General features: G+C 33.7%; 1 protein-coding gene across 1 annotated transcript; it reads left to right on the forward strand.

Moving 5' to 3' along the window:
- Positions 1-2,812: 2,812 nt before the first annotated feature.
- On the forward strand, positions 2,813-9,497 carry LOC113782711 (lysine-specific demethylase JMJ25-like). Its single transcript, XM_027328614.1, has 13 exons — positions 2,813-3,010; positions 4,173-5,429; positions 5,509-5,624; positions 5,759-5,858; positions 5,945-6,077; positions 6,154-6,217; positions 6,374-7,076; positions 7,223-7,552; positions 8,119-8,520; positions 8,607-8,679; positions 8,824-8,909; positions 8,984-9,103; positions 9,210-9,497. Exons 2-13 carry the CDS (start codon positions 4,173-4,175, stop codon positions 9,306-9,308), a joined length of 3,483 nt encoding a protein of 1,160 aa, XP_027184415.1. The 5' UTR covers positions 2,813-3,010; the 3' UTR covers positions 9,309-9,497.
- Positions 9,498-14,995: the final 5,498 nt, after the last annotated feature.

Raw genomic sequence — 14,995 nt, forward strand, 5'->3', positions numbered from 1 at the left:
GCATGGAAGAGGATGGATTAGTGAGAAAATTGTTGGATTGATTATTATCCTAAAAACTTGTGTAGGATGTTAATAAATGCATTTGATTTTCTTTACTTGATTAATATCGTTGGTTTTGGTTTTGTTATGGATGGCTTAACTTTATTTTACGATGTTAATATATATTTCTGTGGAGGTCAGAGTATTGTTCTACTGGTGGTGGTAGGTTAGATTATTATTTGTTTTGCGACAGTGTTAGGTATTGAATTTAAGTTTAGAGTGTGAGTTTGGTTGTTGATTGTCAAGGGAGAATTAAATTTTCAAAAACTATTTAGCCTGGAATGATATAACAAGACAGATGTTGGGATTTTTGGAGCTGGTGAAATTCTTAAACTGTTCAAACTGTTTGCTTGGTGGGTTTGTCGCATGTTTGAAAATAATTAGATTTGGCATTGAAGTTTGAAGTGTTTGTTTGGTAGTGGTATTGTCGCAAATTTGGAAGAAAATATTGAGGAAACTCGTTTTCTTTTGTTTTTTTAATAGAACAAGGGTAATTTAGGGCATTTGAAAAAAAATCTAGCATGATGGGTCTATTTTGTTACCTAAATAGTAAAAGCAAGGGAATTAGGTGTAATTTCTAAAACCTGAGGGGAGCTCTCTGCAATTGTCAGATACTTCAGGGGCGGTACGTGAAATTATCCCTAGAATCAATTAATCAAAAAGAAAAACGTGAAACATGAGTAGAAAGAAAGAAAAGAAAAAAAGACACGTGGAAACCAGCAGTTTATACGTACCGGGGACCGAACGGATGCCGCCGCCTCTTACTTGTGTTTTTCCCATCCAAAATGCTTTACATTTATCCAGCTCCTTTTTCTGTATCGCCACCAAAGTAACAGCAGCACATAGATACTCCTGCACATGGCAGGAATGTTCTAAACTTTTTAGCGTCTTTCAATATGTCTGTTTTATTTTGTGAAATTTTTGTCTACAAGAATATTATTGTTTTTCCTCCATTTTGCCTCGGATAGTTTAAGCAATTTAAATGTTTCTGTGAGATGGGTCCCAAACAAATTTTGCTCGCGTATCGGTATCTAGAGTTGGCAATTTGTCTCAAGTCCCAATGGGCTACCCATGCCCAAAGGAACTTTGGGCGGGATGGGTACTATAATTTGGTATTGGGTTTAAGTTGGGACACATCCCAACTATACCCATTAATGAATGGGAAAGGATGGGAAATACTTGGGTACCCATTGGGCTCAAATGGCAAGGGCTCCGTTTGGATTAGCTGTTTTTGGTAGGTGTTTTTGAAATATTTTATTGTAGCAGTGTATATGAAAAATTTTTACTATAAAATTTTTTTGAAATATTTGATATATTAATATGGATGGGATGTTTCTTGAGTTATTGTATATTACTGTAACATTGTATTTGAAAAACTTATTTTTTGAAAAAAAAGTCAATCCAAACGGAATCTTAGATTCAAAAATTATCTTTAACAATTTTTATAGTCATACCAGCGAATATAATCTAGTAGTCTTCCTAGTCATTATCCACAAGAATTTCCACCATTTCAGTTAGTTTAGACCTGTCATCCTTGGACAATGATAATGATAAATATTCAACATCCTAAGGACCTTGGCCATCTTGATATATGTTGGAATATGGCTGTATATCTATCTTTTCCTTTATTTGTTAATCCAATTTTTGGTGGGAATCTTGAGTATAAAGCACTTGCATGTTTATTTAATAAAACTAAAAGAAATTTAATAAATCAAAAATATAAAAATTATATAAAAATAAAAAATGAATTAAAGGAAAAAAAATATGTAGAAAATGGATTTGGGTATTGGGCGGGATCAATCTAAACCCATCCCAAAATGATCCCGCCCAAGTTAGTCCCAAAACACATATGGGTAAGGTTGGGCCCAAACCCATATGACTCGGTTCCATCTCAAACCCAAGCAAATCCCGCCCATCCCGCCCATTTTGCCACCTCTATCGGTATCTTATGCTAAATCTAGCAAATTCGGGTAACGATTTATAATAAGTTTCGATTAAATCAAATAATTCAATTCAACACTTAAATTGAATGAATTTAGATTTTAGCATATTTGAACGCATTTAATAATAAAAAATTAATTAAGTGATAATAGATTTTTTATGTAGAATTTGCTCTAAAAATAAGCGATAAATGATTCACTTATACATTATATGATATACACTCACTTAAAATGTATAATTCAATAATTTAATAAATTCAAATTTAATATTTTAGTTTTTAGATTTTAATTTTATCAAACGCACTCTTAACTTTTTATTAAATAAAAAAATCAAAAGACCTAACACTTGAGTGGCAATTTACAATTCTACATACTTTATAACTCTAATAATTACCAGAAAATATTCTTTTAGTATCAATAAATGGAAATCAATAACTCCACCAAATATTTCCACCCAAAACCTCTCCGATTTTGGTGCTGTTTTCAAAAAGATAATTATGTAAGGGGTAAAAGCCCACATGGCAAGAAATTGATACGCATGGATTTTCTCTTTCCCCATACCTAACAACAACATAGTATAAGTTTTTTTTTTTTTTTTTTTTTTGTAGTAAAAAAAGTGCTAATACTGTGAACTGCTGACTACTTGCCTGATCGTCTAATCCACAGGAAAAAGCATAATTTTTTATTTCATTAAATAATAGCAATTTTTAAAATGAAAAATACCTCAAATTAATTGCGAAAAGATACAGGCTAGTGTTCGGTTTCTTTCCCTCTATTCTCTGTTGCAGCTTTGGCTGGACTCTTCTTATTTCTAGTAGTATATCTCTTTCCTACCTTGACGACGTCGAATTTTTTCTCTTTTTTTTTTCCTTTTCAACTCATCTCAATTTTCACTTCAATCCAAATCCCAATTGCAGTCCAGTCCCGTTCGCCGACCCCCCCAACACCTGATCACCTCTCCATCAAAATCCCAACTTCCTACCATGCAAAGTTTGTCCTTTGATCGTCTTTTCTAAATTTTGATTCATCAGGTCAGTCAGTTTTTTTTTGCATTTTTTGATTACCTGACTTTATTTACGACGACCCTCTATCAGAGTCTGTTGAATGTTGACTTTTTTTCTGGTTTTGGGCTTGTTTTCATCATGGGTTTTTTGAATTTTTACGGCATATGGGTGTCTTTTTGAGTTCTTGTTGAGCTGATCAGTTGGATTCTGTTTCTATCGGAATGATGAATTTCGGTTGTGCTAGATTTTATTTGTTTGTTTAGCCGATAATGACACGTTATGTTTGTTAAATTCCATTGGCCGAGTCTTGCTGACGTGGAGTGGAATCAATGTAGATTTTGTTTCTTTTTTGTGAATTTTTTTGCTGCTTCTCTGCATTTTCATTTGTGTCTGAAGTAATTGTCAGGCTGAGCTTCATGGCACATGCATTTATGCGCACATGCACTTTTGAATTTCTATGAATAATATATATGTAATCTCTGTATCTTCCAATTCTTTTAGTTTCTTTATTGTGGTTTTTTTTTTTTTTTTTTTTTGGGGTGGTGGGCTAGTGTTGGGAAGGAGGGCTTTTGGATTGGATATCTAGCGGTATAATCAAATTGGATGTTTGGGTATTTATTTATTGAGCTCAGGGATAATGCTGAAAAGAAAGGGATTACTTTCAAAATTAAGGCTTTTATTTATTTATTTGCTTGCATGGTAGAGAAGATGACAGTGTGATTGCTAAGCAGGAGAACTTGAGCTGTTACATGGGTATTAGTATCGGCATCTGATATTGAAACTTCTGTCAGAAAAGCAATTGCTAGGATGGGCGTCATTTGCACCTTCTGCTGCACATGAATCACAAACATGGCACATGCATTTTGACTTTGCATAAATAATGTAACTTCATAGTGTCATACTACTTCTGATCCTTTTGAGAAAAAGATTGATTCACTTTTTAAAAGTAGGAGCTAGAAACAATGAAGAGTCATTTCAATTTATCCCTGGGCTTGAATATGTCACTCAAGAATTGTCTTGAGAGGTGAAGTCTGGGGGTGACAGGGACTTTTGGGTCTGATAACCAATACAGTTTAACTGGTTCTTTGTTGTTATGTATTACATTCAGTTACATTGTTGCATTTTTGGACTCAAATATTGGACATTGGCATTGATTATTCAGCCTGTTTTGTTTGCATTTTCTGTGCAGATGGCTGTGTTGATTACAAAGCAGGAAAGTGTAAGGCAATATGCTGATAACGAAATCCAAATGGTTCGTGGGAGTTCTGGAAAAAGGCCTGGTTTTCCCAAAAGGAGAAAGCTTGTACTGAGTTTTGAAGATGAAGAGGAGGATAACAGAGTCACACTACTCAACGGGGAAGAGACCTCAAACCAAGTCAAGCTATGTCAATGTACGGAATTATCTGGTGGTGCAAATCCAAAAAAGCCTAGTTGTTGCCAAAGCAGTGAAAGTACGATGGAAAATACAAGTTTTTCTGATGAACTGATCAATCTGGGATCACCTCGAAGAAACATGAGAATCTTGTCAAAGAAAAGGAGGAGAAAATGCTTAGATGGCAGAGGTCCATCCAAGAGGCATCCTAGTTTGTCAAACAAGAAAAAAGGTTGCATGCTTCAAGAGGAATCAGAAGAAGAGGAAGACAGAGAGGACAGTCCAGGAACTTCCTCAATGACCAAAACTGCCATTAATCAGCAAAGAATGGTCCTAGATTTTGAAGTTTCAGATGACAAGAGAAATTCAAAAGATTGTTCGAACACTTCTGAAAAGAATAAATTTCTTCAGAATGAATCTATTCAAAAAGGGATGTGTGAAGGAAAGAAAATGAGGACGCATATAGGTGATGTGAATAAATTAAATTCCACAAAAGCCATTGGCAAAGCACAAGTAGCTCAGCACCCACCTAAGGGAAGAACCTCAGATAAGAAGAATTCAGAGAGAAATTCTGATGGTTCAAGAAGGAAAAAAGTTTCTGTAGCCAATTTTTTTGCCAAAGGAAATGGGGATGGAAGTGATGATGACTGGAATGAAAGCAAGGAAAAGCCAAGGATATCAACAGCTCAAGTAGATGTTCAAAAAACTGAAGAAGAATTTGAAAGCTCAGATAGTAGAAGAATTTCTGCACGACACCGCTGTGCCACAAACAAGAAATTCAGTTTTGAGGGTGATTATCTTTTTGGGGATTGGATAGATGACGAAGAAGATGTGGTTTTATCATTTGAAGAAAGCACTGTAAGTAGTTACTCAAGTTATGCTACAGTGAAAGGAGGTAGCAGATCAACTTCTGTGCCGACAAAGGGAAGTATTAAGGACATAAAAAGAAAACAGGATAACAATGGCAAAGGCTCTTCGGTTAACTCATCTCCTTCCTCATCTTCCTCTTCTTGGAAGTCAGCTTCGATATGTGATAGGAAAAGTATGGACAGATCCTCAAATGGGAACATCAAGGTAAGTCCCATCTTTTGTTTCTTTCATTACTTTCTCTTTTGATGAAAAACTTGTATAAACAGAAATGTTCATAAAGCAGGTAGAGAAAAAGCGGCATGTGAAGTGTCATCAGTGCCAGAGGAATGACAGGGTAACAGTTGTTCCTTGTACGAAGTGTAAAGAGAAAGTTTACTGCATACAATGCATTAAGCAATGGTAACTTGCTAGCCTTCATTCAACTCTCAAAAAAAAAAAAAAGATGTTTGCATTGGTATCTTTTGTTCATTCTTTTAGGAAATCTATAATAACTTGGATGTCTTATTTTTCTGAAAACTTTTGTCTTAATGTAGGTATCCTGAGTTGTCCGAGGAAGAAGTTTCAGAAACATGTCCACATTGCAGTAGAAACTGCAATTGCAATTTATGCTTGCATTCAAGTTCCTTTATTAAGGTTTGTTGGTTTTTTAGAAGTTAACAGCATATCTTTTTTGTAGTTTCTGAAATACTGGCTGATGTTTTATTCAAATTCTGTGTTAGACATCACAAAGAGATCTGGATGATTCAGAAAAGGTTCGGCATCTTCACTATCTAATCAACCAACTTCTCCCTATTTTAAAACAAATTCATCAGGAGCAAATTGAGGAGCTAGAAATGGAATCCTGTATTCAAGGTATGCATATTTGATAATAGAATTTGAATTTGTTTGCTTCAATATAATTTTTTTCTGATAGAAATTGTACCATCAGGGGTACCATCATTTTCAATTGAAGTAAAACGGTCAACTTTCTATGATGATGAGCGTGTCTACTGGTACGTTATCTTTTCGCTAAGAGAATATTGTTCTTAACTGATGGTCAACTCACTATGATGATGAACGTGTCTACTGGTATATTATCTTTTCTCTAAGAGAATATTGTTCTCAACTGATTGGTAATGGAGATAAATAGGGCTTTTTCATCTTTACAGTAATCACTGTTCGACCTCAATAGTTGATCTACATCGAAGTTGTCCAAAGTGTTCCTACGAGCTCTGTCTTAATTGTTGTCGTGAGATACGCAAAGATGAGTTTTTAGGAAGTCATGATAGAGTACTTTACCACTATGTGAATAAAGGCAATGATTATATGCATGGTGGAGATCCACTGCCAGGAACTTTGGATATGGAACGTGCAAGAGACCAGGTTGAACCAGTAATCAGATGGGTTGCCAATGATAATGGAAGTATCACATGTGCTCCAAGAGAAATGGGTGGCTGTGGTAGTTGTCTGCTTGAGCTCAAGCATCTCCTTCAAGAAGATTGGATCTCAACTTTGGAAGCCAGAGCACAAAAAATTTTAGATGATTGCAAAACTAGTCATGCAATTTCATGGCCAATTCTCCAGGAATCTGACCCTAAAAGGTTAAGGAGAGCTGCTTTTAGAGAAGGGTCTTGTGACAACTACTTGTACTGCCCAGATTCATTGGATGTCATGAGGCAGGAGGAGCTTTTCCACTTCCGTAGTCACTGGGCTAGAGGTGAACCAGTGATAGTTCAGAATGTTCTTGAGCAGACAAGTAGATTAAGCTGGGAGCCGATGGTTATGTGGCGTGCATTGTGTGAGCACAATGATTCAATTGTCAGTACAAAAATGTCAGAAGTCAAGGCTATTGATTGCCTTGCAGGTTGCGAGGTAATTCTACCATTTTCATGCTTTATCCTGTTAGCTTTCGTCTGAAGAAGTGTTTAAATGTAGGATGCCATAATATACTTTGTTTTCTGTCCAGAAAGCATTTTCATTGTCTTTTAATATTGTTTTAACACTTATGCCTTTGGCAGGTTGAAATCAGCACCCGCAAGTTTTTTAAGGGTTACATAGAAGGAAGAACATATAAGAATTTTTGGCCTGAGATGCTCAAACTCAAGGACTGGCCACCATCTGATAAGTTTGACGACCTTTTGCCACGGCATTGTGATGAGTTCATCAGTGCATTGCCATTTCCAGAATACACAGACCCGCGAGTTGGTTTCCTGAATTTGGCTGTGAAGCTACCTGCTCATGTCTTGAAACCTGATCTAGGCCCAAAGACTTACATAGCATATGGACTTGCAGAAGAACTGGGAAGAGGGGATTCTGTAACCAAACTTCATTGCGATATGTCAGATGCGGTAGGTGCTGGACATGTCAACATATGTGCGGTCTTTCCATCAAGTCTTTTTCCTTCCCCTTTTAACAAGGATTCATATCCTCATGCTGATGGACCTGTACAGTACTTAATTGACAAAAAAAACTTTGGGAAAATAGGCTAGGTTTATAGGGTATTCTTTTCTGATACGAGCATTGCTTTACATAGAAAATTATGCTACACCAAACTGATGTGATGTTTGAAAATCAGTTGTTGAGTTCTGTCTTATAACTGCAATGATTACTTATGCATCTTTAAATCCATTTGGTCTTCAATAGAGCATGTCGCGAGGTCTTTTATGTGGAACCTTTTTGTTTTGCTTTGAAGTTAGCTCTCTGCTAATAGATTGATGGACCAGTAAAACATATTATCTTCACCTGTTTCCACAGTTGAAATGTTGTTGTCCCCTTTTTTCTGTGTTTGCTCTTTCCTTTTGATTGCTGAATAATGCATAATTCAGAAGCAACTTTTGTCTATTTCCTTGCCTTTATTATTATTATTATTATTGGTTTATTGCAAGCTGATGTCTTTTAATGCTAACTTTTTCAGGTAAATATTTTGACTCACACAGCAGAAGTAGTATTAACTGATGAGCAACGTTCTGCAATTGAGACTTTGAAGAAGAAACATAAAGCGCAGGATGAAAAAGAACATTTTGGAAATTTGAAATTGAATAATGGCTCTAGCTTAGAGAATGTTTGTCAGGTTGGGATGTTTCATGATGTAATAAAAGACGGGAACGCATGTGAAAGGAGTGAAAAAGCAGGAAATATCTTGGAAGAATGTGTAGAAGAACAACCTTGTTCTAGTTTTTCATCCATGGAACATATAGATGAAAGAGGTGGTGCTCTGTGGGACATTTTCAGGAGAGAAGATGTACCCAAACTGAAAGAATATCTTGTAAAACATTCAACAGAATTTAGGCACACTTACTGCTGTCCAGTTGATCAGGTAGCTTTCATTGACACAAGGAAATTTTATTTTCTTAGAACCTTATAATGTACTTGTGCACTTGGGTAACCTTATAATGTTTTTAGGTTATTCATCCAATTCATGACCAGTCGTTCTACCTTACCATGGAACACAAAAGGAAGCTAAAGGAAGAATATGGTTAGCATCCGCCATTGCATTAGCATCTCTTTTTACTCCACACCACAGGAAAATAAAGAAATACTAAACAAAACATTAAATTTACTTGTTATTCCTGTCTGAATCATTTTATTTCATTTTACTAAATGATCTGAATCATTTTAGGTATAGAGCCCTGGACATTTGAGCAGAGAATTGGAGAGGCGGTTTTTATTCCAGCAGGTAGCCCACATCAGGTTCGGAATCTGAAGGTAAAATATCTTCCCCTCTAGCTCATTCTTTTGATGCATTCATTCAACTCAGAACTTTCCTTTGGCACTTTCAGTCTTGTACAAAAGTTGCTGCAGACTTCGTTTCTCCGGAAAATTTACATGAGTGCCTTCGATTGACTGAGGAGTTTAGGAGACTTCCAAAGAACCACAAGGCCAGAGAAGACAAGCTAGAGGTAGCAGCCTGTCTTTCATTTATTTGATTATGGATCATTTTTTGGGTAATTGTGTTAAAATGGGAACACCTAGTGCTGTCTGACTCAATATTCATTTCTGGAACAGGTAAAGAAAATGATTGTTCATGGCGTGAACCAAGCAGTTCAGGAACTTGAACAGTTGACAAATACCAGTATGAAAACATGTGGATTCATTTGGGAGTAACAGCATGCAGATGAAAGAATTGATGGTGTTGATCTATTTGAATTGATACAACGCTTCCTTGGATTTTGGACATTTGCGGGAGAGAAAGTTCAGAGACATCTGTAGATAAAAGACGGAATTAGTAACAGTATTCGCTTTTTCACATACTTTACGCAAAAAGATAAATAATAAAGAAGGCTTTTGGTTTCATTAGCTATGCATCATAACGCTTTTTCTCCTGTTCTTTTCTGTTTGCTTTTCTGGTCATATTTTTTTCAACTAAAGCCAACCCTCTTTGCTTCCTCCATGGAAGGAAAAAGTTGCCCGAGTTGCCCATTCCTCGCGGAGAAAAAAATTTACAGGTGCAAATATTGTGTATGAAACATGATTCAAAGCCGCGGCCATGGCTCGGACTATTCCACATCGGTCTCGCGGTATATCGGTTGCGATTTCGACGATACGCAAATTTTTGAAACATTTAATATTCTAAAAATTGTAAAAAAAAAAAAGAAATTAGTAAAAATAATAAAAATTCGAGTTGACTCGTGATAACTTGGAGCGACTCAACCATTTCTATCCGTTTCGGAGACATCTCAACCAACTTCTTGGCGATCCATTATTTCGGAATCATCTCGTCTCGATATCGAAACGGAAAACCTCATTCCGATGACGACTCGACTGAGTCTTTGAACCATGATATGAAATGTGGGCGTGGTAACAGTCCAGTCAAGTCCAAACACGGGTACATTCAAGTTCAATCTCGATTTATCTTGGTTCAAACTTGATGAATACTATATTCAAGCATTTGAGATCAACTCGATTAAAATAAGCGAGCTCAAACTAAGCTCAAGTCCTATGACTAATCGAGATTTAGGTAATTTCACTATTTTAAGTATATTCAAGTTCAAACTCGATTTACCTTGACTCGAACTTGATGAATACTATATTCAACTCAATTAAAATAAGCGAGTTTAAACTAAAGCACTGTTTCATAACTCAATTCAGTACTTAAAATTAACGGATTCAAATCTTAATATGTCTAGTTGCATTTGATAACAAAAAATAGAACATCTGAATTAATTAAGTGACATTAGGCAAAACTTGATTACAAAAATAAGTGATAAACTATTCGCTTATCACTTAATATGATATATACTCAAATGTATCAAATTTAGTACTTAACTATTCAACAACTTAATAGATTTAGACTTTAAATTTCAATTTTATTAAATGCACCCCAAACTCAAGTCCTATGACTAATTGAGGCGGCTTAGGTAATTTCACTATTTTTAGCATGTTTGTGTGCACACACTTCTGAATATGCTTAAGAAGATGAGTTTAAAATAACATAATATTAAAAAAATCTCAAAAGGAAATGCGCACACATGGACATACACAGAAGTAGCTTAATTATGCAAAATTATAAGAAATTAAAAAATAGTGAAAATTTATTAAAAATATCATGTTTATGCAAAACTATAGAAGTCAAAAAAGAGTGAGAAATTTTTAAAAAGATAAAGAAAATGAAAGACAAAGGAAACATAGACTCATACATACAAAACACATCTACAACAAACTTTCATCAAAGCAAAACGCACCATGAAAATCCCAATTATATAGTAGTTTGTCCTGGAAGATGGCTTCCATGACAAGACATTTTTATAGAGCGAGAACTCAGAAGTTGTTTAAACGTGACAGTTTTTAGAAGTTGTGATATTTAGTAATTTAGTTTGTGTTATAATTGAGATGAGAAGTTATTTAATTAATAGTAAAGTAATTTTGCAATTGAGTAGTTTAAGGAGTTGTATTATATCAGTAAAATAATTAAGGCCATGTTTGATAATTCAATTCAGTACGTAAATTTAATGAGTTCAAATCTTAATATGTTTAGTTGTGTTTGATAACGAAAATAGAACATTTGAATTAATTAAGTGACACTAAATTTTCTAAGCAAAACTTTTGTCAAAAATAATTGATAAGCTATTCATTTATCACTTAATGTGATATACACTCAAATGTATCAAATTTAGTATTTAACTATTCAATAACTTAATGGATTAAAATTTCAGATTTTAGACTTCAATTTATCAAACGCACCCTAAGTTCGATCCTATGCGTACTTATTGGTAAAGAGTTAATTAGAAGGGTAAAACTAAAATTACAAAAAAAAAAGTGATACAAAATTATTTATACCAAACCAATCTCAACCCCTATTGCCACTATATTATTATGTGTTACACACACACACACCATCTGGATGGTGTGTGTGTGTGTGTGAAAAGCTCAACAAGATGCTCAAACAATTCGAGCTTGGGTCAAATTTGATCAAACCCAAGTTGAAATTGAGCATTTGATGGAGCCTATTGTGAGTAACTCAATCCATTGCCACTCTTCTATTGATCTAATTGACCTCAAAAACAAGTATGAGAAGAATTGACATAGGTTCCCAATTAAACTAGTGTGTGTGTATATTGTCAACTTGTGTAAGCATTAATAATTCATGAAAAAGAAATCAAATATTTTTACATGTTCACTAATTTTATTTTAGAAATTTAACATATTTTAAGTGTTCAACTTTCATATCAAACTTCAAAAGCTTCTATAGTTGTATTTATTATAATGTAAAAATATCCATCAAATTATGCAAGCCATACAAAAAAATTTATATAATTTTTTGAGATAATTATTAAATTTTTACAATGATTCTAGACCTAGAACTACATATTTATATTCAATTATATACAAAAGAGGCAACAATCTATTTTCTTATGAACGAATATTTAATGTTTAGCAGAGTTAATGAATTTACTAATGTAACAAATAAAATTACTCTAATCCAAGTTAATCCATATGAATAAAAAATAACACATTAATTATAAAAGATAAAAGTTTTTAGAAAAGAAAGAGAAACCATAATAAAAAATAGTAGACACAAACACAATAACATATAAAAGTAAAATAAAATTGACCGCTCATTGAAATGCATGTTCCACAATGAATTCTATCCATTTAAATTTATGTTAACTCATTTCTAACTTTTAACTATACCTTACAATCACATAATGATTGCATAGAATCTGGATCCATTAGTTGGTTGGCATTTTGACCACCCAAACGGCAAACATTGGGCAAGCTCAATCAGGTTGGCATCACTGGCAAAGAGCAGCCAACCGCAAACAAGTCTAGCCGATTTGAGTGGTAAGGAGGGCAGCCAGCTGCAAATAAGTGTAGCCAATTCGAGTTTTGGCACACTGATAAGGATGATAATTGGGACGGGTGCTTGCGGGAGCTAACGGGGTGAGGGAAATTTTTTTCCCCTGTTAAGAAATGGGCCGGGGAGCGGGGGAGTATACCTCCGCCCCATCCCCCACCCCGTCACCGCTAATATATATCTGTATGTGTGTGTGTGTTTGTATATATATAATATTTAATTTAATTAATTACAACCTTATAATAGTGATATTATTAGTTATATGTATTATATAATGTATATTAGTATATATAATATAATTGATATTATCAATTATATTAATAATTATACATGTCTACTAATAAAAATTATTAATTTGTTATACTCAATTTACTAATACATTTATACTAAATTCTTAATTACACTTAACATAATAACACTTTTTTTTAAAAAAATACAATAATGACTTAGTAGTTGTATTTATTTCAAAAGTGAAAACTTGACTACTTTAGTTGTATTTGTTCATCATGTTGGAATGTATTTAAGTAATTTTTTTGATTTTTTTTATAAATTTCAATTGTAAAATTACAATGGATAATGATTTAGTGATGTGTTGATATTTTAGTACTTAATTATTTACTAAATTTGACTATAATTAAATTATTTGACAAATTTTTATTAAACTTGCAAGGGAAGCGGGATGGGGCTGGGGCGGGGCAGAGCAAGGGAAGGAAGGAGCAGGGTTGAGGGCGGGAGCAAGTAGTAGGCAACGGGGAAGGCTCCCCACCCCAAATCCACCCCGTTGCCATTCCTTCATGCTGGAGTCCAATTTTACTAAGCTTGTGGTTGAGTTCAAGCTTAATCGTGTTCTTAGCATAAAACTTGAGCTTGTACTCAAGTTCAAAAATAATAAAGTTTGAGTTTGAACTGAGTCAATACCAAATAAAAAACACATTTAATATTTTTCGAAAAATATTATGAGGCACTTGACTTGAAGGCTTGAGCAAAGCTTGATGTTATACTGAGCTTAGCTCAAGCATTTAATGACTAGCTAGAAACTCACAAATAATACATTTAACAAGCCAGCTCCCGAGCATCAAGCGTTTAATGAGCCTGCTAGCAAGTTGCTTGCGAGCTAGCTCGATTTATTTCCAACACTTGGGTAGCTCAAATGCTCACTCTGATTGATATTATTGGAGCAACCTAACTTCTAGTTTGGATTGCTATTTTTAGGAATTTTTATTAAAAAAGATAATTGAAAAATGTGTTCAAGGAAAACGTAAATTTTTTTCTGTGAAAAATTACGATCAAAACAAAGCCATATAAAATTTTTAGAAATCCTTTAATTTCTACTAGTTTTCGCTTGTGTTATTATAGATTTAAATTTTGTCCCTCCCAGGATTTTAGAAATCTTTTTCAGATCCTATCAAAATGTGATCACTCATAATGTGTTTATGAAAAATGTAAAATTTTTTTATGTGGAAAATTACAATCAAAACAAAAGCATATAAAATTTTTAGAAATCTTTTAATATCTACTTGTCTTCGTCTATATCATTATAGATTTAAATTTTGTCGCTCCCAAGATTTTAGGAATCTTTTTCAGATCCTATCAAAATGTGATCACTCATAACTTGTTGACAGTTAACTCCTAAAAAAAGAAATCCTAGATTTGAGCATTAAACGTTATAGCTATTAGACTTTATCCTTATACTTTTCATAAAAAAATGTAAAAAACTAGCTATCGAGAAATACTCGATGCATGTGCAATTCGTTCAAAAATATTACTCCCTTTGTTCCATATATTTAGTCATGTTTGGAAATATATGCTTTTTATGTACGGTATACTCCATCAAAAATTTTTTTGTTTTGTTTCACTTTTACCCTTAATCATGTGCTGATCAAAATGAGTAGAAACAATCCCATCACATTTATCTTTATGCCTCATTAATGAAGGGGTATAAGGTGAATTTTAGAGTATAAAATAATTAGAAATATCAAACATGACAAATATTTTGAGACAATCAAAAAAAGAAAAGTAGGACACTTTCAATTGAACGGAGTGAGTATTAATTATTCGAATTAGATAAATAGATTGATGAAAAGAAAAAGAAAATGCAAGACTAAAGAAATATCATGTTAAAAGGGAAAAATGAAAGACAAAAAATATTGATTTATGAAAGATCTCTCTCCCAGTAAAATGTACTAAGGATATCCAAAACCAATAGTGGTATAATAATGGTACAATAACAAGAGAACTACTTTATCATGGTCAATAGAAAAGACTTTTTATGGAGTAAGAATTTAGAAGTAAACATGAAGATATTTGGTTGTCATGTTTGGCAGTTTAATTTGATATATAATTGGATCAGAAGGAGTTTATAATCGTGAAAAAGTAGTTTTGCAATTGTGTAATTTAAGAAATTGTAATATATCAGTAGTTAAGCAAATAAGTTTTACAGATATGTACATTTATTGGTTAATAGTTAATTTGAAAAATAAAATTAGAATTACAAAAA

The sequence above is a fragment of the Coffea eugenioides genome, chromosome 9 (genome assembly GCF_003713205.1).
Source record: "Coffea eugenioides isolate CCC68of chromosome 9, Ceug_1.0, whole genome shotgun sequence".
NCBI lineage: Eukaryota > Viridiplantae > Streptophyta > Magnoliopsida > Gentianales > Rubiaceae > Coffea > Coffea eugenioides.

Bases quoted from the DNA above. Each gene is read 5' to 3' on its own strand.
- LOC113782711 (XM_027328614.1), top strand. From the start codon at position 4,173: ATGGCTGTGTTGATTACAAAGCAGGAAAGTGTAAGGCAATATGCTGAT. The intron at 7,077-7,222 runs GTAATTCTACCA...TGCCTTTGGCAG, and splicing joins ATTGCCTTGCAGGTTGCGAG to GTTGAAATCAGCACCCGCAA. The intron at 8,521-8,606 runs GTAGCTTTCATT...TAATGTTTTTAG, and splicing joins ACTGCTGTCCAGTTGATCAG to GTTATTCATCCAATTCATGA.